Source organism: Oncorhynchus kisutch, linkage group LG9 (assembly GCF_002021735.2).
Source record: "Oncorhynchus kisutch isolate 150728-3 linkage group LG9, Okis_V2, whole genome shotgun sequence".
NCBI classification, from domain to species: domain Eukaryota; kingdom Metazoa; phylum Chordata; class Actinopteri; order Salmoniformes; family Salmonidae; genus Oncorhynchus; species Oncorhynchus kisutch.
Window position 1 is genome coordinate 5,886,289 of NC_034182.2, and position 23,332 is coordinate 5,909,620.

The 23,332-nt window shown below is 46.6% G+C and overlaps 1 protein-coding gene across 1 annotated transcript; it reads right to left on the reverse strand.

The window, feature by feature from the left end:
• Positions 1 to 3,727: 3,727 nt before the first annotated feature.
• ntn4 (netrin 4) lies at positions 3,728 to 22,928 on the reverse strand. Its single transcript, XM_031831641.1, has 10 exons — positions 22,447 to 22,928; positions 21,190 to 21,731; positions 15,726 to 15,998; positions 9,681 to 9,807; positions 9,310 to 9,495; positions 6,097 to 6,310; positions 5,896 to 5,990; positions 5,450 to 5,518; positions 4,834 to 5,007; positions 3,728 to 4,709 (listed from the first exon to the last, which is right to left on the reverse strand). The coding sequence occupies exons 1-10, from the start codon at positions 22,502 to 22,504 to the stop codon at positions 4,570 to 4,572; spliced, it is 1,878 nt and encodes a 625-aa protein (XP_031687501.1). The 5' UTR covers positions 22,505 to 22,928; the 3' UTR covers positions 3,728 to 4,569.
• Positions 22,929 to 23,332: the final 404 nt, after the last annotated feature.

Consider the following 23,332-nt stretch of genomic DNA (forward strand, 5'->3'; position numbering starts at 1 on the left):
ACCACCCACCACTGCGACCTGTATGCTCTCGTCGGCTGGCCCTCGCTACATATTCGTCGCCAGACCCACTGGCTCCAGGTCATCTATAAGTCTTTGCTAGGTAAAGATCCGCCTTATCTCAGCTCACTGGTCACCATAACAACACCCACCCATAGCACGCGCTACAGCAGGTATATCTCACTGGTCATCCCCAAAGCCAACACCTCCTTTGGCCGCCTTTCCTTCCAGTTATCCGCTGCCAATGACTGGAACGAATTCCAAAAAGTTGGAGACTTATATCTCCCTCACTAACTTTAAGCATCAGCTATCTGAGCAGCTTACCAATCGCTGCAGCTGTACATAGCCCTTCTGTAAATAGCCCACCCAACTACCTACCTCATCCCCATATTATTTTTATTTACTTTTTTGCACACCAGTATTTTCTACTTGCCCATCATCGTCTGCACATCTATCACTCCAGTGTTAATTTGCTAAATTGTAACTACTTCGCTACTATTGGCCTATTTATTGACTTACCTCCTTACTCCATTTACACACACTGTATATAGATTTTTCTATTGTACTTTTGTTTATTCCATGTGTAACTCTGTATTGTTTTTTGTTGCACTGCTTTGCTTTATCTTGGCCAGGTCGCAGTTGTAAATGAGAACTTGTTCTCAACTGGCCTACCTGGTTAAATAAAGGTGAAATAAAAATAAAAGATACATAGTACAGAATAGCTTTGGTATTTTTAGAATCCGTGATTGAGTGTCTGAGTTTATAGTTCCCGTCAGGTTTCCCTTCTCTTCATTTCCTCTCTAACTGAATCAGGAGCGGATAGGATAAGACCACGTGATGCTCATTCACTCTCAGTAGTGCATCTCTCTATATACACTGCTCAAAAAAATAAAGGGAACACTAAAATAACACATCCTAGATCTGAATGAATGAAATATTCTTATGAAATACTTTTTTCTTTACATAGTTGAATGTGCTGACAACAAAATCTCACAAAAAATCATCAATGGAAATCAAATTTATCAACCCATGGAGGTCTGGATTTGGAGTCACACTCAAAATTAAAGTGGAAAACCACACTACAGGCTGATCCAACTTTGATGTAATGTCCTTAAAACTAGTCAAAATGAGGCTCAGTAGTGTGTGTGGCCTCCACGTGCCTGTATGACCTCCCTACAACGCCTGGGCATGCTCCTGATGAGGTGGCGGATGGTCTCCTGAGGGATCTCCTCCCAGACCTGGACTAAAGCATCCGCCAACTCCTGGACAGTCTGTGGTGCAACGTGGCGTTGGTGGATGGAGCAAGACATGATGTCTCAGATGTGCTCAATTGGATTCAGGTCTGGGGAACGGGCGGGCCAGTCCATAGCATCAATGCCTTCCTCTTGCAGGAACTGCTGACACACTCCAGTCACATGAGGTCTAGCATTGTCTTGCATTCGGAGGAACCCAGGGTCAATCGCACCAGCATATGGTCTCACAAGGGGTCTGAGGATCTCATCTCGGTACTTAATGGCAGTCAGGCTACCTCTGGCGAGCACATGGAGGGCCGTGCGGCTCCCCAAAGAAATGCCACCCCACACCATGACTGACCCACTGCCAAACTGGTCATGCTGGAGGATGTTGCAGGCAGCAGAACGTTCTCCACCGCGTCTCCAGACTCTGTCACATCTGTCACGTGCTCAGTGTGAACCTGCTTTCATCTGTGAAGTGCACAGGGCGCCAGTGGCAAATTTGCCAACCTTGGTGTTCTCTGGCAAATGCCAAACATCCTGCACGGTGTTGGGCTGTAAGCACAACCCCCACCTGTGGACGTCGGGCCCTCATACCACCCTCATGGAGTCTGTTTCTGACCGTTTGAGCAGACACATGCACATTTATGGCCTGCTGGAGGTCATTTTGCAGGGCTCTGGCAGTGCTCCTCCTGCTCCTCCTTGCACAAAGGCGGAGGTAGCGGTCCTGCTGCTGGGTTGTTGCCCTCCTACGGCCTCCTCCACGTCTACTGATGTACTGGCCTACCTCCTGGTAGCGCCTCCATACTCTGGACACTACGCTGACAGACACAGCAAACCTTCTTGCCACAGCTCGCATTGATGTGTCATCCTGGATGAGCTGCACTACCTGAGCCACTTGTGTGGGTTGTAGACTCCATCTCATGCTACCACTAGAGTGAAAGCACCGCCACCAAAACATCAGCCAGGAAGCATAGGAACTGAGAAATGGTCTGTGGTCACCACCTGCAGAACCACTCCTTTATTGGGGGTGTCTTGCTAATTGCCTATAATTTCCACCTGTTGTCTATTCCATTTGCACAACAGCATGTGAAATCTATTGTCAATCAGTGTTGCTTCCTAAGTGGACAGTTTGATTTCACAGAAGTGTGATTGACTTGGAGTTACATTGTGTTGTTTAAGTGTTCCCCTTATTTTTTTGAGTAGTGTATATCATTCCCTCTTTCCCCACTCGCTCTCTCCTTCCACTCCCTCCATCGCACTCCTCCTTACACATGAAACAGGTCTGGGATCAGGTTGGTGTGTGTCTCCCCTGTTCTCCTCTCTTCTCCCTTCTTTTGTCCCCACAATCTCCTCTTTGCCCTCCCTCTATTTCCCCCACCTATCTCTCCCTCTTCCTGTATCTCTATCCCCTTATACAACACAGTAGTCTGGGTGGAAGTTGACCCACACAAGGTGCCAGGTAGCCTGGCATTTAAGAGTGTTAGGCCTGTAATCTAAAGCTTGCTGGTTCGAATCCTCGAGCCTACTAGGTGGGGAAAAAAACATGTTGATGTGCCCTTAAGCAAGACACTTAACTCTAATGTACACACAGAGAGACCAAACACACACGCATACTAGTCAACCTTTCCACATCATACACCCCTCAGTCCCACCACCAGAGGAGAGAGACCGAGCTGCAGTAGTCCGGTCCCACAGACGTCAATTCAACGTTGGTGCAACACTGGTTGAATCAACGTGGAAATGTTGATTCAACCAGTGTGTTCCGTCCTACCAGTGTGTTCCCAGTCCGGGGGGGGGGGGGGGGGCTCACTGTTGTGTCTCTGTTCCAAGGACAGTTCAGTTCCCCATGGCCTTGACTCTTGACCCAGACCTCTGCTTCCCACTCCTGTGATCGCCCCAAGTGTGCAGGGTCACCATAGCAGGTTGTGAACTCTGACCTGGCCAGGAGAAGAGCTGGACTACCCACACCTGGCATGTGTGGAATATCTCGGCACCATGAGCTCATCCACGTCGCTCTGACGAGTACGCCAGGAATGGTCCGGTATGCCGCAGCAAACACCCTCTCCCTAAAGCCAAACATTCTGTCTGCTCTCCCATCTCTCTGTTATGGTCAACATTCCCTGAGTCTGTGTGAACGTGTCAGTGTTTTGGGAGAGGGGGAGGGGTGTATTAGTACCTAATCTGGTGAGGGAGAGAAAGACAGGAGGAGGAGCAGGAGGGAAATGAAGGATGATGAGGATATTTTCATCAAATGAATCTGAGATATTCCAAGGCTCCTGATGGAGAAATGTAACTCTGTTGTTTTAAAGTCTATAAACAGCAGTGTTTGTTTGTGTGTGTGAGTGTGTGCTTCCACTTATCGGTCTTGTGTCCTCACTAACCCGGAGGACAGGGGTTTTTCCACAGTGAGGAAATCTAAAGAAAATGTAGTGCCTCAACATTTGACAGGAATTACATTATTACATTAACACATCATCAAAGAAAGAGAGAGGACATCATATTTCTATAGATATATACAAGTAATACTGTACATGAGCAGACACAGGAAGGAATAGAGATGAATTCAGGGCTCTGTAGGTCACAGCAGTATTACATATTGGGAGGTAATATGTGTATTGTCATATATTCAGTGGTGTATGTTGTGATAGGACTGTTTTTATCTCTAGAGGCTATTCTGCCCAAATTCCAGAGTCAAAAACAGATCAGTTGGACTGAAGCTGGATGGATTTGTGCTCATCAGACATGCAGCCACACACAGACACACACAGAGTTCACAACATACATACACATTCGCAGACACACCTGGACCACCTGTAGTGGCATGTATGGCTTATTCAACATCCTTCTGTGTGTACACATCTGTGTCTGTTACACAGCTTGACAGACAGTTTGTTGTAACAGAACACATTGGGGAAAGAGGCACAGGTCACCATCCACCACAAGCCTTCCTACAGGGGTCACAAGGGGTCAAATGTGTCCTTCGGTTTTCCAGTCTTGAGGTCAACCCATGATCCTATTGGCCCTTCTGCCCTGGGCTAAAGTGCTACAGAGAGGGAGTGGCTGGGTGTCTATGTATGCATGGAAGAGAGGGCCGAACTGTCACTCAAACAGAGGCTCATAGAGTCTGTATATGTTCTCTCTGCCAGCCACACACTCTTATTGGCCCAGGGCAGATAGAGGCGGGCATTTATAGTCTGTTTAGTCCCCACCTCCATAAGAGAACTCCCCCTCCAGAGAAGGCAAAAACAAATTAATGGTAGTGTCTTCTTTCTCCTCTCTCTGTCGCTCTCTCCATCTATCAGTCAGTCTGTCCAACTCCCAGTGTCCTCCAGTCTGTTTACCAGGTGCAGTCTTTCTTCATTAGTGTGAGGACCTTGCGTCCAAGGCTGGCTCTCCAGGGCTTGACGAAGCTCTTCATGTTGACAATAAGCCGGTTCTGCTTCCTGTCTGCATGGCCCGCCACCAAGTACTCCCCACCTAAGTAGTCAAAGCATAAACAGAGACATCATTAGCTCAGCAGCCCTGCGTGTGTGTGTACGTAACTGTGCGTGTGTGTGTGTGCACACGTGTGCCTGTGAATAGGTGTGTGTGTGAGACTGGCCTGGGTTGAGGATGGGGCAGGTGCAGCCCCGTGCGGTCCAGGACTCTGGGTAGAGTGTTACTCGTCCTTTCTGGATCTTCACCTTAGTATTCTGACTCAACACCTTCTGAACCTTCACCTCCAACTCAGCATGGGAGCCCTTATCATGGGCTGACAAGACCTTAACCTTTAACACTGAAACAGAGAGGGAGGGAGGAGAGAGGTAAAGATGGAGTGATAGAGAGGGAGGGAGGAGAGAGACAAAGATGGAGGGAGAGCGAGGGAGGAAAAGGGAGAGAGGGAAGGAAGGAGGAGATAAGGAGAGAGAGAGAGAAAACGATAGGAAAGGAGAGTGGGAGGGAGTAGAGTGGGGAGAGGAGGAGAGGGAGGGAGGGAGGGAAAGAAATATGAGACAGAGACAGAGACAGAGATAGGTAGAGAGAGGGAAAGAGATATTTAGAATTTTAACAAGCCTTTATTGTACAATAAAATACTGTTTACATAGAGTTATCAATAATCAAACAACAGTGGAAATCAATAAACAAACAACACAGTGGAAACCAAGGAAGCAAAAAACAAATATGGTGTTATTACCACCATCTCTCTCGCTGTTGTTCATGTGTGTCTCAGTACTCACCATAGGCAAACTTCATGGTGCAGAAGAGTTTGCTGTTAGCCAGGACCTGCTCCTTACACTCACATTTCTCTGCAGGGGACACAATCATATTGACATATTACACACCAATATCCCGTCCGGATATGTGACTGATACCTGCTCTGTGGGTGAGTGGGTGTGTGTGTGTGTGGACTTAGATAAGTGGTGACTTAGGAATGTGAGGACAGTGTGCGTGTATGTGTGTGTGATCAAGGAGGAATTTGTCTTCCTCAGATGTAGGCCCTGGGAGATCGAGGAGAAGGACATTTTGGAAACTGTCCACAGACACACAGATCGTTGTTCTCTGCCCTTGTAAGGATGTACCATAACTTTCACTACTTAACCATTAACGCTTGGGCACTGGGCTGTGGAGCAGACCACACACACACACACACACACACACACACAGTGGTGACCCCATGTCTAACCTGAGTAGTGTAGGGCAGAAAAGAGCTCGTCTCCCCTAAAGATCCTCACCAGCTCACTGGAGTTTCCCTCCAGATTATACAGGTCCCGATCTGACCTGCACACACATACACATTATAGACTTGCTGTTAATATAAACGTAATATTATATATATCATATCCAACGGTGTGTATGTGTGTGTGTGTATATATATATGACTCACCCGGACATGCAGGATCCCGTGAAGGGATCGCAGTCTCCCGCACAGTCGCACCGACGGCAGCCGTAGTCATGGAAACCCCAGTATCCCACCATGCACCTGTCGCAGTGGGAGCCCCCCACACCGGGCTTGCAGACACAGTCTCCGTTGGTAGGGTCACAGAGAGACCCCCCACCCAGGTGGAAGGGTATTGAACCAAGGGGGTGGCAGCCACATGCTGGGGGGAAGAGAGGGAGGAGAGAGAGAGGGGAGACATGGCACATCAGTCACATATACATCAATAACTCCACCACAGCTAATCAAATACATCGGCACTCAACCCAATGTTATCTACTGACAAATAAACCACAGACATTCATTTGGATCTATTTGTACCTTACCACAGCGAATCAAATCCACCCACACTCAACCACAGCCAATTAAATCCACCACACTCAACCACAGCCAATCAAATCCACACAAAGTAAACCACTGCACACATTCAGATTGAGAACCCTAATGTTGGCAACATTTCCAGTTTATATATATTTTTTCTACCTATGGCTTTATTAGGCACTTATTAGTCATGTAGAGTTCCCTTTGTGTAACTGTCACACAGATAGACACACTCCAGAGCGTGCCACCTCATTGTAGCCCAGCCTGGAGGAGGAAGTGATAAGACTGGGAGAGGGAGAGAGACCACTTCCCAAAGGACTCTGGACTGACTGGAACAGTCCAGGAAAACCACGAAGCACAATGGTCTCTTTGTCATCGTCTTATCAGATTGCCATCACACACACGCATAAGTATAAATGCACGCGCGTACGACATGCGCATGCACCCAGGCACACGCGCAGGAATGCAGAGGCATGCGCACACATCTTTCTCAAATACCTTCCACTGTGCTCTCTCCTGTCTCTGTCCCTTCTCTCAGCTGATAGTCTGCTCTTTAAACGGGCCGCAGCAATATAAGATAGCACAGTCAGTGCTATGTTCTGGCCACTCAACAACCACCTCACACACACACACACACACACCATAACCCCGCTATGAAACACACAACTTGCAAAGGCTCAAAACACACACACATACACACCACATAAAATGTACACATAAATTCACAAACACATTATTGCTGTCCTACTAGTCTGAATTACAAGATAACTTTGCAGGGGTGAGAGTAACAGCCAAAGTATCACTATCACCATAAATCTGTACTCATCTGAGCAAGGGATGCGGGGGCGGGGGACTAGAGAGAGACAAGAGGAGGGAGGGAGAGATGGGAAGGGGAGGAGGAGGGGTGGTGTAGAGCTTTATTTCTGTTGTTTAATGATGCCCCCCCCCCCCCCCATCCTACCCCACTGGCAGTAAATTACTATTTAACCAGAGCCAGCCCCCCTGTGTGTCTCCCCCGCTCCCCTGTCTGGGTGCAGGGAGATGATGTCACAAGGCTCTACTGTCTGAGACCCAGACAAGGCTGTACCTTTATCACTTATCGCCACGGGCAACAAATATAAGATAAGATGCATCTGTAGTTTCATTCATTTTGTGTCTTTCATTATCAACAGACCTTGTAAAGACCCATGCAGACCACACACACACACACACACACACACAATCACACACACTCAAAGACAGGGGAATCATTACACTGACATCTAAATCCAAAGGCATATGTAAGGCAGCTAGGAGAGACAGTCTCTCTCTTCCATTTACGGTAATACATTTGAACTTCAAATCATTTCTCTTCCTGAAAAGCATCTATTGAGGCCCTGTTGAGACTGTAGTGTTCAGTCACCTCAAGTGATAGCAAACCTAGAAGCAGCAAAGTCATCAGCACACATACACGCAGGTGCACATACACACTTTCCCCCTCTCTCTCTCGCTCTCTCACGTTGTATAATAGGATCATGTTGTATAATAGGACATTGTTAATACATTAATTGTATAATTATTGGAGTTTAGAGATGAGAATGTGTGGACTTGTGTGTGTGTGTGTTGACGCAGTGAGCTCTCACAATGAGAACATTATGGGTCTGTAGTGATACGTGACAGAGCAGCTGCCCGAACAACCACAGAACACACCCACTTAGAAAACAAACTAAAATGAATCTCTCACACACACTCGTTGTTACTGTGTGTGTGTGTGAGTTTGCGGCTCGATTGTGTGTTTTCTTTAAAGAGCTCCGCCATGCCTGGAATTGGAAATATGTTCCTCGAGACGGAGGGAAATTCCTCAGTTGTCAGATTTCAACCTCGCTCTGACACTGGGGTTCCCCTCCTAAATGTGTCCTGTCTACAAACATTCCCCAGATATGTGTTCCACTCTCACTTGTTGACAATGTGAAAATAACAACATGCTACAGACTTCCCTAAAGGCAAACCTAAACACATGCACACAAGCATGCAGTGACACACACACACACACACACACACACACACACACACACACACCAGCCGGCGTCTCCCCAGCCTTCTGCATAACTGTGGGGCTGAGCTCACTGGGTCAAATCAGACAGATAATCAGAGAATGTAGCCACTGTCGTCTTTATGGATGGGTATCTAGTGTTTACTTAAGTCCCATCACAGAGCACAAACAACACACACACACACACAAATACGGAAGACACATTTCAGTTGAATGCATTCAGTTGTACAACTGACTAGGTATCCCCCTTTCCCGTTCCTTTTCCTTACATGAGCCACCACTGTGTTAATTAGTGATGACGAACCACTCCAGTGACTCACAGAGAACACAAACAGCCATAACAACAGGGACAGGGGTTGGGGTAGGCAGTGTGAGTGTGTGACCCTCAGGTCCCAGGTATGCCCCAGTCTGATGATTCATCTATGTGTAATCCTCAGAGAGAGTGTAGGCCGTGTGAAAGACAAAACACAAACACACTGACACACACACAAAGAACCAGGTGCCCATCCGGAGCGACGTTATCCAGCACGTCTCGGCTTGCGATCTCAGCAATCAGCATTCCGGACAGAAATGAGTTGGCTCTGCCAGTAAGGGTGTGTGTATACGGTGTGTATGTGTCTCATGTTTTCTGGATTCCTACGGTGTGTGTTTATGTGTGTGAGTGTTTGTGTGATTGAGTCAGTGAGTGAGTGATAGAGCAAGCCAGTGAATGTGAGTCAGACATGGGTTCAAATACTACTTGAAATCTTTGAAGTACATTGAGCTTTTGCTTTAGCCATCTGGAGTGCACGTGTGAGAGTTTGTCTTACGTTTACAGGAGTCCTGGGCCGTGTGCGCCCTCTGGGGATCTCTGTAGAAGCCAGTCTTACAGCTCTGACAGTTGCGTCCCTCTGTGCTGTGTAGACACTCACACACACCTCCGCTGCGCTGGCCGGACTCCCGCCACACCGACCAATCAAAACTGCAGCTCTGGGCATGCCCGTTACACTTACACTCTATAGGGAGACAGGACGGGACATCAGAATCACAGATATCTGTCAATCTTCTCTAAACAGGCACTGATTGGTCATCATGATCAATGATGGCTGTAAGTGGGGCCGTGCGTTGTTCCTGACCAGATCTCATCCTCAGATAGAACTCCTGGCCCTAGTGTATAGTGAATAGCAGTATTGTCACTCACTCCTGCACTCATGTGGAGCCCCTGTGAGTCCGTCCGCAGGTTGCCAGGGTCGGTCGTTGTAGAGCGGAGCGCAGCGCTCACAGTGAACACCTGCAGTGTTGTGACTACACACACACTTCCCATGAACCTGAGAGAGAGGAAGAGGAGAGGGAGAGGAGGAGAGGAAGGGAGAGAGAAAGAGGAAAGGGAGAGAAGGAGAAAGGGGGGACAAAGAGGTCAGTGTAAGGGAGAGAGCAGTTCCCACGTGAGAGCAGCAGCACCCCAAGTCTAACCCCTGGGGGTCGGGGGGGCTCCCCTGCCTGTTCTCTTTCAGGTCCTGTCCTGTAATTGCTGAATGGAGACTGATTGTTTGGCTTCATCGCTGGAAATGAACATTGGCCTTGTGACGAAAGAGGCCTGAAAAGGACAGTGTCTGAGTGTGTGTGTGTGTGTGTGCATGGAAATATGTAGCGCTGAGAGCACAATAACAGTCTCCTTGTCATTCCTGTGAGTTGGAATGTCATGCACGCGGGTTAATGATGTACTCTAGGTGGGAGGTTGACAAGGCATCTGAGGTAGCTATTTATCTGTTTGGGTAACAGTGCCTCTGTGTGGGGGAACAGAGACACAGAGAGAGGCCTGAACACACATTCAAACACACAGACGCATGCACACACACACACACACTGAACACAAACACTCACACACACACTCCAACCCCTGCGGTAGTTTCAGTTTCCCACGGTGTATGGCTATAGAGGCTGCTGCCCTCTACCACAAAATGCCCTCTCCCCTATGCTGCACAGACGCTCACACAGAGGGTTAAACACAGGCATGGGAGAGACCTGTAGCTACCGGAACTGGGACATATCCCAGGCCCTTGCACTAACCCCAGATCGAACCCTAACCTTATCTCAAACTCAACCCCAGCCACTGTGCCAGCCCAAGACATAACCCCAACCATATTCCATGAACCAGGAGAATGGAGGAAGATAAGGACAGGCAGGTAAGACAGTGTGAGAAATGGATGTGGTAGATCTGGATTGGACAAACATAGAGAAAATGAGTAAAGGAACTCTGTGTACATCACTACATCAATGAGAATGGAATCATCTGTAACCAGGACTGATTGTGGAAAAGGGGGAAGGAGGCAGGTAGAGAGAAGAAGAGTGGGGAGGAGAGGAGAAGAGAAAGAGGGGGGAAGGAGAGGAGAGACATTGGCCAAGCTCCAGACAGCTGGTATTCCAAACAATTTCACATGTTTACCTGCTTGATATACACATACACCAATAGACACACACATAAATACATACCCAGGCAGCCAGGCTCCCAGGCACGCACACAAATAAAATGCACGCACACTCCTTCCTGCCCTGAGCTTGTGTGTGTGTTCTGTTTTGACAGGCCTGTATTTCAAACACTCTGACCCTCTGATAAAGAGGTTGTTGGACATGGACAGGGAGGGGTGGCAGAGGGTACAGACGGGTGCTCAGGAAGACCTTGGCAGCCCCACACCCAGAGGATGGGCGTCACTTACGCCCATTTCCCCTCACACATCAAAAGCTTTATGGGCCAATGTGAAATTAAGTCATTCATCAGCAGCGTGCGTGTGTATTCATCCAAACAACATGATAAGTGTGTGTGTTAATCCGATCATCAGCGTGTGTGTGTACTCAGGCAAACACCTGTATAGCACAATACTCTCCATGAGGTGCAGTCTTTAAATTCCAACACCTCTGCAGAAACTCATTATCAGACTCCAGTTACTGTGCAAGTCTCTACAGCCCTTAGAGACTCTTACTGCCTCTCCATTTGCTATGCTAATTGCTGCTAACGCTCCAGTAGCTGAGCATGGGCCAGGAGGGTTGGATGTGGGTCAAAAACTGGCTCTGTGGCCAACTCAGAGTGGCTCACACAGACCATGATCACCCTCCCATGTAGTCTGGACCTGTGAGCCCTGCAACACAACAACAAAAACACTGTTTCTCCCCAAAAACACTTCGGACTGCACAAAACTGTCTGGGCACTAATAGCCCTCAATATCAAGGCCACTGATTATTGGGTTTACTTACTTGCTCTCTCTCTCACACACACACACACACACACACACACACACACACACACACACACACACACACACACACACACACACATAGCTTTGTTTTCATTAATTTTCAAGAAGCCCCTAGCCACGACACACTTAAGGGGGCGGCTGTGGGCGAGGTGGCCCGGGCCTACCCCGCCTACCACACGGTTTCATTTGCTGAAGCTTTCCAGACAAGCGATGCGCAGAGCTGGGTTTGTGTTGCTCAATGGATTTGCCTGGGCATGTTCAGTAAAAAATCGTTTTGGAAAGTTGCAGACTCAAATGCCATGAATAGAACTGACATGATTTCTTAAATCAGAGAGGCATGTTTGTTCTACATTTTACATTTATATCTGAAAGTTGGCCAACGTTGTGTCCGTCCTCCTGCTGAACGCGGCCCTGGTACACACTTGTCCCTACCAATGTGAAGCTAGCCACATTAACAATTAGCCACAAAAGTGGAATTTGCGGTTCTGAACAAAAGTCCCTCATTAAAAGTGATGCAAACATACAAATAGTGGATAGAATCATGTCAGCTTTGGACTAGATAATGCTAAATATGGTTGGAATGTTGTTAGAATTTAAGATTTAATACAATAATTAATTACTTTGACAAACAGAAAACAACTGTTGAAATCATGGGTGCACAAAATCCTGGCTCCTAAACTGCTATTTTGTGGGGGGGTTTTGAGCTGAACTTAACTTTTTTTGTACATAATGTTTCCGCCATTGGTTCCTATGACCGAAAAGAGCGTCTGGACATCAGAACAGCAATCACTAACCTCGATTTGGATGAAGATTTCTACTTCAATGAGTCGGCGGCACAGGACATACTGCTCACACCAGACCCTAAATCCGGCAATATAAAGGCCAACGTGTGGGCACCCGGATGAAACTATGGCGGCAAGTAAATAAACCGCCTCTACCCTCTGTTCTATTGGTGAATGTACAATCACTGGAGAATAAACTGGAAGAGCTCCGTTTGAGACTATCCTACCAATGGGACCTGAAGTAATATCCTTTTTCTTAGAATCTTGGCCATATCATGGTCCAAACACACCGACACAGTAGAGAAGAGGGCATGACAACACCTCTTTCCCCTCAGGAGTCTGAAAAGATTTGGAATGGGTCCTCAGATCCTCAAAAAGTCCAACAGCTGCACCATTGAGAGCATCTAGGCTGGCTGCATCACCGCTTGATATGGCAACTACTTGGTATTCGACTGCAAGACGCTACAGAGGGTATTGCGCACAGCCTTGTAGTACATCACTGGGGCCGAGTTTCACTGTTAGGCCACACCTGTTGTTTACAACAACAACTCAAATGTTTGAAATCCCACTGTGGATGTATTAAGACTGCATAATTGCTTTGGGGGCATATTGATATGCACTGTACAGACTTACCCATGGATTGTGCACCTATGAAAGGGTTATCAGTCTACACAGTGACACCCACAGAACATAACTATGTAGAGTTTACATAAATGTTAGTGTAGCCGATGTGAAATTGCTAGCTAGTTAGCGGTGGTGCGCGCTAGTTGCGTTTCAATCGGTGACGTCACTTGCTCTGAGACCTTGAGGTAGTGGTTCCCCTTGCTCTGCAAGGGCCGCGGCTTTTGTGGAGCGATGGGTAACGATGCTTTGAGGGTGACTCTTGACGTGTGCAGAGCGTCCCCAGTTCGGGGCGAGGGACGGACGTAAAGTCTATACTGTTAGCGTATTAGCTCTAAAAATCTCAAATTTGGACTCATCAGACCAAAGGACAGATTACCACAGGTCTAATGTCCATTGTTCATGCAGCTTGGCCAAAGCAAGTCTCTTCTTATTATTGGTGACCCATACTTGTGGTTTCTTTGCAGCAATTCAAACATGAAGCCCTGATTCACACAGTCTCGTCTGATCAGTTGATGTTGAGATGTGTCTGTTACTTGAACTCTGTTAAGCATTTATTTGGGCTGCAATCTGACGTGCAGTTAACTCTAATGAAGTTATCCTCTGCAGCAGAGGTAATTCTGGGTCTTTCTTTCCTGTGGCGGTCCTCATGAGAGACAGTTTCATCATTGTGCTTGTTGATTTTTGCGACTGCGCTTGAAGAAACGTTCAAAGTTCTTGACATTTTGTGGATTGACTAACCTTCATGTCTTAAAGTAATGATAGACTGTGGTTTCGCTGTTTTGAGCTGTGCTTGACATAATATGGACTTGGTCTTTTACCAAATAGGGCTATCCTCTGTATACCACCCTTACATTGTCACAACACAGCTGATTGTCTCAAATGCATTAAGAAGGAAATATATACTTAACACAACTATACTTAACACACCTGTTAATTGAAATGCATTCCAGGTGACTACCTCATAAAGCTGGTTGAGAGAATGCCAAGAGCGTGCAAAGCTGTCATCAAGGCAAAGGGTGGCTACTTTGAAATATATTTTGATTTGTTTTACAGTTTTTTGGTTATTACATGATTCCATATGTGTTATTTCATAGTTTTGAGGTCTTCACTACTATTCTACAATGTATAAAATAGTAAAAATAAAGAAAAACCCTTGAATGATTAGGAGTTTCCAAAATGTTGACTGGTACTGTATGTGCTGACATATCAAAAAGCAGAGTGTGGTGGAATTCAACCAATGAAAACGTGTGGTGGGCGGGGCTGGTACAGGCCCGACTCTGCCCACAACTAACCCCGCCTTGTTCCATGGCGAGGGGTACTCAGAATTTTCTGGACTTTTTGGGGAGGAAAAATATATTCCCATTCAAAATCCTATTTTCACTTAACCTAACCTAAACCTCAACCCCCTAACCCTAACTCCTAACCTAAAACCCTAACCCTGATCTTAGCCACAAACACAAAACGTAACCCTTAAGCCTAAAATAGCATTTTAACAAATTCACGACATGAACAAAGTCTTGTCAGGTCATTCTGGTCCTTATTAGGTAGGAAAACATGAACACAAACTCACACCCTCCCGTCTTGTTTGAGTGTGTTGAGAGAGAGAGAGAGAGAGAGAGAGAGAGAGAGAAAGAGAGAGAGAGAGAGAGAGAGAGAGAGAGAGAGAGCTTATATAACCTCATACCGTCCCCGTCTCAACGCTTGTTTACCCAACTCTCCCGCATATCACACTACAACGTTAGGTCGTGTTGTGATATTACCTGATGTTTAGAATATCAACATTAAAAAGATTAAAACACATTCTGAGGATGCTTTTGTAGCCTAGATAAAGTCAAGTCCAAACTAGGTTAACTAGGTGTAGTCCACTGGGTTACTAGATAAGCCAGTGATATTATGGGGGAGGATGACAGACAGACACCTCTGATTACAGTGGGCTCACACAGAGGAGACAGACTGACCGGCTGCAAACATACAAGCTCCTAGATACTGTAATACTGCCACAGACACTGCTATTGTGGGCTTAACACTCATACACAAAGTTATAGTTACCCACAGTCAGACAGTCTCTGTGTGTCTATGTCTTTGTGTCTGCAGTCTAAAGGTTATTTTGTCACACTCACTTTCCCTGCTCTCTGGGCCTGCTGATTGCAATAGAATAGGCGCTCTGCTTCAAAAGGCGTCGGGCGGAACTGCTTGTGGAGATGGCCGAGATAGGCGTTCCACAGGCAGTCTGGAAATGCTCGCTGCATCTCTAATGTCCATCTACACACTGTGAATCAGCCATGTCCATTCACACCTTTATCAGCGCACGCACACACACACACTTTTTTAGACTTCAACACCATCATTAGCCCAGTGCTGAATCAATATCAACATCTCTTTTGTAATCTGGATCACAGGAAAGGGAGCTCTTTATCTACCCAGACAGAGCAAGCCCAGCACAGGAAGTGGGACAGAGAAAGGTGATAGCCCTCATCACTATGCTAATGACTGACACACAAAACACATGCATGAACACGGGTATGCACGCACTTACACACACAGACAGTCAGATACGCAGACACAAACACAGACACACACACTCACCACGTGGTTGGTTCTGTCCCTGACAGGGCGGTAACCGGGCGCGGGGACACACTGCTCGGCGTGCCCGTTGCAGAAGCAGCTGCCCTTCACGATGAGGTCATAAATGGCGAAGTGCTGGGTGGGCGGGGCTCCAACGGTGGGATCTTTGGCCTGGCAGGGACAGGATTGGCACTCCTGCAGACGTACGCGCACGTTGGTCACCCTCAGCTGCTCCTGGCCTGCCACCCCATATGGGTCAAGAGCTTCCCATTGGGGGAGGGCACGATAGATCACCTGTCAATCAACCAATCCAACAGTCAGTCAAAATGATACGAGTTAGTGGCACCATGTTATTACGCAAGAGTTGGTGACAACACATCTTCTTTTCTGCACCGCTCTCTCTGTCTCTCTTTCTTTCTCTCTCTCTCGCTGAGTCTTGCATCCCTAAATTGATGATCCCTCCATTTTACCCCCCAGCCCAAGCACAATTGCCATCACATCGGTGGCTGTTCCTATGGCAACCTGTTACACTGCTGCCGTTGTTGAGGGTGAACTGTGTTCCTGAGAGGGCTGTGTTTCTGACACATATCACTGGAGCATAAGTGTGTTTCTGCCACAGATATCACTGGGGCAGAAGTGTGTTTCTGCCACAGATATCACTGGGGCAGAAGTGTGTTTCTGACACAGATATCACTGGGGCAGAAGTATGTTTCTGACACAGATATCACTGGGGCAGAAGTGTGTTTTTTTAAGGGGAGTTCGTTGTCATTGAGGGAAGTGTGTGATGCTGGGAGGGGGTGTTATTGGAGGAGAGTATGTATCCCTGATATAGATATCATTGGGTGAGGGGTGTGTGTTTGTGAGTCGAGCCCATGCTGTGTCTCCATTGGCTGTATGGCTGGCCTGGGGTGTGATGGGAGGAGCACTATTAAGTTCCCTGTTGTTGGAATAGGTCACAGAGTCATGGCATTGTGTTCCGCAATTAAGGGAACACAACAAATAGGGCAAGGGGCGCCAGTCCGCGGGAGAGGAGGACGAGACAAAAGAGCGGGCGAGAGATGCAGCCCCACATAACTCAGCCCTGGACAAAGGCTCTACGATAGCCCGGCGACACCGCAGCAACACTGTCACACACACATACAAACACATCCCCAATGGACAAACCCAAACTCCACACACAACATCCAATGAACATTCCCAACTACACACACACTTACCCAATCAACATTTCCATACCCTGCAAAAATTCCACAAGAGGCCTTCTGGATTATCCAGAAGGGCACAGACTTCATGCAACCCACACAACGAAAGCAAACTCAAACACACACATACAAACAAACAAATTAAGTCTCTCATTAAAGTTTTTATGAAATGTCAAGTCATTGTCTGGGTATGGTCTCCCAAACCATAGAAACAGAGAGAGCAGTTCCACAGAAATCTTAGTCAGGGGAGCATGTGGCATTTCTACGCTCATAATCTTTTCTTCCTGTTACAGTCTGAAAAACAGTGTAAGTCTGGCTTTAACAGCCCTAATTCCATCAAAGCGTTGTGGACTGTATTCTGGTAAACAGGAACAATGGGCATTGATGGAGGGAGAGAGCGAGAGAGAGAGAAAGCGAGAGGAGGGGGATGGGCCGTCTCGCCTGCAGGACCAACTTCCATCAGGGCAACGGCACTTCCTCCTTGACAGACAGACAGAGAGAGAGAGAGAGGTGTGTGTGAGGCTCTGTTTACACGGCTCCCTCTCTAAGGAGGTTACAGTCTTTATAACACCTAAACACACACACTCTTCCAGCCCAGCTGACCTCATAAATAACACAAGGAGCCCTGAGCTCTCCAACAGAGAGACTAACGAGACCTCTTCAGTTAGTACCTGAACAAGCGTCCCAGGTTTTCCCCCATTCAGACGAACATGTTCAGCTCTCAGCACAAGAGATGACATGCTTTTTAATGTTCATCAGATAAAGGAGGGGGAAGCTGAGAATACCTGCTCCCTCACGGTATTGCTCCAAGCTAAGACACTCCTCCTCCCTCCTTCTTGCTATCCATCACAGTTAAAAACTTATCTGATTGCAGGAGCCCAAACACTTAACACTGACTAAACACACACACACACACACACACACTTGACACATTGAGCTAGTAGGTGAAAGCCTGACATGGTAGGCATATTTGCATGTGCACCTTGCCCTCTGTATGAACATAAACACACAGAGCACAGCTCTCAGCTCCCAGGGTAAAGCACACACACAGTTCTGTACATGCCTTGCTGTCATCACCAGACAGGCCACAGACATATGAGCTGTCAGAATGATGGTTTTAGTTAATGATGAACATCACAAGATAAATACAGTAGCTATAGCGATAGAGAGAGTGGAGAATGGTTTAGTATAACAGACTCTGTGATGAGGAGCTGAAAGGGCTCTGGAGTCTGGACCCCTTCCCTGACCTCAGGGTCATCAGACAGAGGTTAGAGGGTAAAGGTCATGCTACTATCACAGTGTCTCGCTGCTTCCCTCACACACACACAAAAACACACAAGCATTCACACACAAACATGCATTGCACGCACATCACAACATGACTCAAGTATCTTATAGTAGCACACACTTCCACATGCTCACACTTGCATGGACACACACACACCACTCACAGGGGAAGACTGCTTTGGATGTACAATACAGCGGATCATAAAAGATGACAGGATTACATGTAGGCAATACTACCAGGGAAAAGCCTGTGGAGCAGTACCATTACAGAGTCAACATGCACTACATCAGGGATCATCAACTAGAGTCATTACAGAGTCAACATGCACTACATCAGGGATCATCAACTAGAGTCATTACAGAGTCAACGTGCACTACATCAGGGATCATCAACTAGAGTCATTACAGAGTCAACGTGCACTACATCAGGGATCATCAACTAGAGTCATTACAGAGTCAACATGCACTACATCAGGGATCATCAACTAGAGTCATTACAGAGTCAACATGCACTACATCAGGGATCATCAACTAGAGTCATTACAGAGTCAACATGCACTACATCAGGGATCATCAACTAGATTCATTAGAGTCAACATGCACTACATAAGGGATCATCAACTAGAGTCATTACAGAGTCAACATGCACTACATCAGGGATCATCAACTAGAGTCATTACAGAGTCAACATGCACTACATCAGGGATCATCAACTAGAGTCATTACAGAGTCAACATGCACTACATCAGAGATCATCAACTAGAGTCATTACAGAGTCAACATGCACTACATCAGGGACCATCAACTAGAGTCATTACAGAGTCAACATGCACTACATCAGGGATAATCAACTAGAGTCATTACAGGGTCAACATGCACTACATCAGGGATCATCAACTAGATTCATTACAGAGTCAACATGCACTACATCAGGGATCATCAACTAGATTCATTACAGAGTCAACATGCACTACATCAGGGATCATCAACTAGATTCATTACAGAGTCAACATGCACTACATCAGGGATCATCAACTAGAGTCATTACAGAGTCAACATGCACTACATCAGGGATCATCAACTAGATTCATTACAGAGTCAACATGCACTACATCAGGGATCATCAATTAGATTCATTACAGAGTCAATATGCACTACATCAGAGATCATCAACTAGATTCATTACAGAGTCAACATGCACTACATCAGGGATCATCAACTAGAGTCATTACAGAGTCAACATGCACTACATCAGGGATCATCAACTAGAGTCATTACAGAGTCAACATGCACTACATCAGGGATCATCAACTAGAGTCATTACAGAGTCAACATGCACTACATCAGGGATCATCAACTAGAGTCATTACAGAGTCAAAATGCACTACATCAGGGATCATCAACTAGAGTCATTACAGAGTCAACATGCACTACATCAGGGATCATCAACTAGATTCATTACAGAGTCAACATGCACTACATCAGGGATCATCAACTAGATTCATTACAGAGTCAATATGCACTACATCAGGGATCATCAACTAGAGTCATTACAGAGTCAACATGCACTACATCAGGGATCATCAACTAGATTCATTACAGAGTCAATATGCACTACATCAGGGATCATCAACTAGAGTCATTACAGAGTCAACATGCACTACATCAGGGATCATCAACTAGATTCATTACAGAGTCAATATGCACTACATCAGGGATCATCAACTAGTCATTACAGAGTCAACATGCACTACATCAGGGATCATCAACTAGAGTCATTACAGAGTCAACATGCACTACATCAGGGATCATCAACTAGAGTCATTACAGAGTCAATATGCACTACATCAGGGATCATCAACTAGAGTCATTACAGAGTCAATATGCACTACATCAGGGATCATCAACTAGATTCATTACAGAGTCAACATGCACTACATCAGGGATCATCAACTAGATTCAGCCGCGGCCCATTTATGTCTTAAGCGGGTGGTCGGGGGGACGGAACATAATTGGAAATAATTTTATAGACTGCAAAATGACCGCAAGAAGATCACAAATATATAATATTTGACTAAAACATAATAATTTCAAACCTTGCTTACGATTGTTTACGATCACGTGCCTCTCTATTATGCATGGGAATACTTGGAATAGATTTTCAAAATGGAGCTGATTTCCTGGTGTTTTTACAGTGTTTTATGTCCAACAAAAAAACAACAACACATACATAGATACATACACAGATAGAGTATATTGTTTTTTATTATTCTCAGAAAACTTGGGGGGCCTAACAAAACCACCAAATCTGGCCCTGTGAGCCACCAGTTGGGGAACCCTGCACTACATGATCTCCCTGCACTGGGTGAACTGTTAGCTCTGCCTTGGTAGGAGCTGAAACCCCTCACACACTGTTTCAGTTAGACATCAAGGAGCTGCCAGGAACCCTTTCTTGCCACATAATCCCTACACCCACCTGATAACCACCCTTCTGTAGTAATAACACACTCCTCCGTAGTGCTGCTGCTGGCTTGGGTACTACGGACTACCCAGGCCATAGAGAGCTGTAGAGAGGTTAGGGTGTGCAGACTGGAGTTCCAGAACAGCACTAACACACCTGACTCAACTCATCACGGTTTTCATTAGTACCTGTATTTAGATTAGAGACCCATGATTCAGACACACAGGGGAATATGCAGGTTAGCTTTATGAATGGGGGGAAGTGGAGTGGACACTCCTGTGTGCAGTACAGTAGCCAACATCTATCATCCCTCCTTCCTTCCAGCTGTTCATCCGTCCATAAGTAAGGTGCCATGACAGGGCACATCCTGGACGGCTAGAGGTGTGAGTGTGAGCTGCTGTCTGGACTAACACCTGGTTCTGTCTCAGACAGTCCTGTCTGTCTGTCTGTCTCCGTACACACACACACACACACACACACACACACACACACACACACACACACACACACACACACACACACAAGCCCTCCTCACCTCTCCCCTGGTACAGGGGTAAGCTCCAGAGTATTTGGAGGTGCAGTGGGCCCCGTCCAGCACTGCCTTTCCCTCCTCCAGTCCAAAGGTGGCGCTACAGTTCCTGGCGTAGTACTGCAATGTCTTCCAGGTCTGCCCGAAGTCCTGCGAGCGCTCCAGAGTCATGGCGGTAGGGCGGGGCGAGCGGAACACCATGATCAGGTGGGTGAAGATGAATTCTGCCTCCAGATCCAGCTGCAGAGTCTCAGACTCCACTTCCCCGGACGACTGCCACCAGGTGTTGGGGTGGCGGAAGGAGGAGTCGGCCATGGCTGCAGCCAGGTGGGCCTGCAGGGGGAGGGCCGCGTTGCACTCCCCACACCTGGCCGGGGGGCAGGGCACTGTGGAGGAGGAGGGGTCAGAGTAGGAGCAGTAGGGCTCTGTGCCCTTGTAGCCACACACGGTCTGGGTCAGGACCCTGCGGCCTAGCACCAGATTGCCCATTCGGGGGTTACACGCCTGACTCTCACAGCGAGGGGCTACCCCCCCTACACGACCCACATCTATAGGAAGAGAGAGAGGACAGGTTATAGGAGAAGGAGGAGAGTGAGGATGTGTGTGTGCGTCTGTGTGTATGTCATATAAACTTGAATCTAAAGTCTTAACTTGAATGCTTCAATGTGGACTTTGACACAGATCAAGTTTTGGGAAGCTATGGGAGGAGGATGTGCACTCCAGACTCGTTCCAGATGAATTGCCAATGGGTCTTAAGAACACCTTCTGGGCAACACTGCCATCTTTAAGAGTCCTCTCCACTGCCAACATGCACACAAGGGCTGTTCTGTTCACAGCTGGGGTTTCATGGTTTTATAACACAACAATTCTGTTTATAATATGGGCAGGTATTCAAAATCAATTTTTGGCAGTCGACAATGGATGTTAGCTCACAGTAGCCTTCATTGTTATGGTCTTTTGAGGTTATTACATAGTTATAAAAACACATCAGTATCTTTGTGTTTCGTTTGAAAACATTCTACATTATAGAGAAAATCTCAATGATATCATGAGACACGAGTTTCACCTCGACACAAATAGAATGTTGACCCGAGGTGGTCAACAGAGCGGAGCGTAAGGAAATACTTTCGTCACCGTTGCTGCCCTTATCACGCGTATTGTTCCGAGACAGCGGGAACGTTACATTGTTGCACACAATGAATACACTGCCTATGAATCCAATTCGAATAGGATCAGTTTTTTTTTTAAAGAAAACATACAAACCTGCAAGAATACCAGATAGTCCAGTGCAGGTAAAAACAGCAAACAAAGTCCACATCATAGTTCCGACCCACGAGCAAGTGTTCCCAAGAAGAGGTTAGGCTATGAGATACCTAGAGAGCAGCCTTGTGAATAGGCAACGCGACACCTCGTTGGTGTTATTCAATTGGCAAATATATGCTAGATTTCATCCGCGAATGTAATGCCAAGGTTCAAAGCCAGTGTAGGTTATACTATCCATTTCAATAACAATCAGATATGATCAAAGAAAAACAAAGTGCCCAGTTTGACAAGACAGAAGGTTCAGACACCCAGGGAAAAGTATTCCATTATGCCGCATTTACTTCTGCAAAGGCCGAGGACTGATTTTCGTTCTCTTGTATTCGTCGGGACCTTCTACCTTACAGTTAATTTGCTTGCTGATGGCCTGAAGATATACTGTGAATCTACTATGGAATACTGAGAGTGTGACAGCGGGCTTGCGGCTCCGCCCCGTCTCTTTGCATTTTTCTCTTTAAAGGAACATTCCTGGTCGTCAGGATCCAGTCGGTGTCAGGTCAGAGCTGGCACGCTGTGGTCATCCAAACCTCTCCTATCCACAGACACTCATCCGGATAAAAAAAAAATGCGGTAAAGTTTGACACTTCGTGTAAACAAAACAAAGGAACGCAGAATAACAAAGCCAAGGGTCCAGAATGATTGAGTCTCGTGAGCTGAACAGGATTCACATTGGGGGAAATAGTTGGCCCTTTTTAGAAAGGAGACGAACCACTTTTCCATCCAACCTTTTTATGCGAATAAAGTTGGCCTAGATGTCCGATAACAAAAAGTACAACATGCCTGATGGAAACAGCTAATATTGTCGGTCAAATATAAGGTTGGATATTTT

Bases quoted from the DNA above. Each gene is read 5' to 3' on its own strand.
- ntn4 (XM_031831641.1), bottom strand. From the start codon at position 22,504: ATGATGTGGACTTTGTTTGCTGTTTTTACCTGCACTGGACTATCTGGT. The intron at 5,991-6,096 runs GTGAGTCATATA...ATGTGTGTGCAG, and splicing joins ACGGGATCCTGCATGTCCGG to GTCAGATCGGGACCTGTATA. The intron at 5,519-5,895 runs GTTAGACATGGG...TGTCCCCTGCAG, and splicing joins TTCTGCCCTACACTACTCAG to AGAAATGTGAGTGTAAGGAG.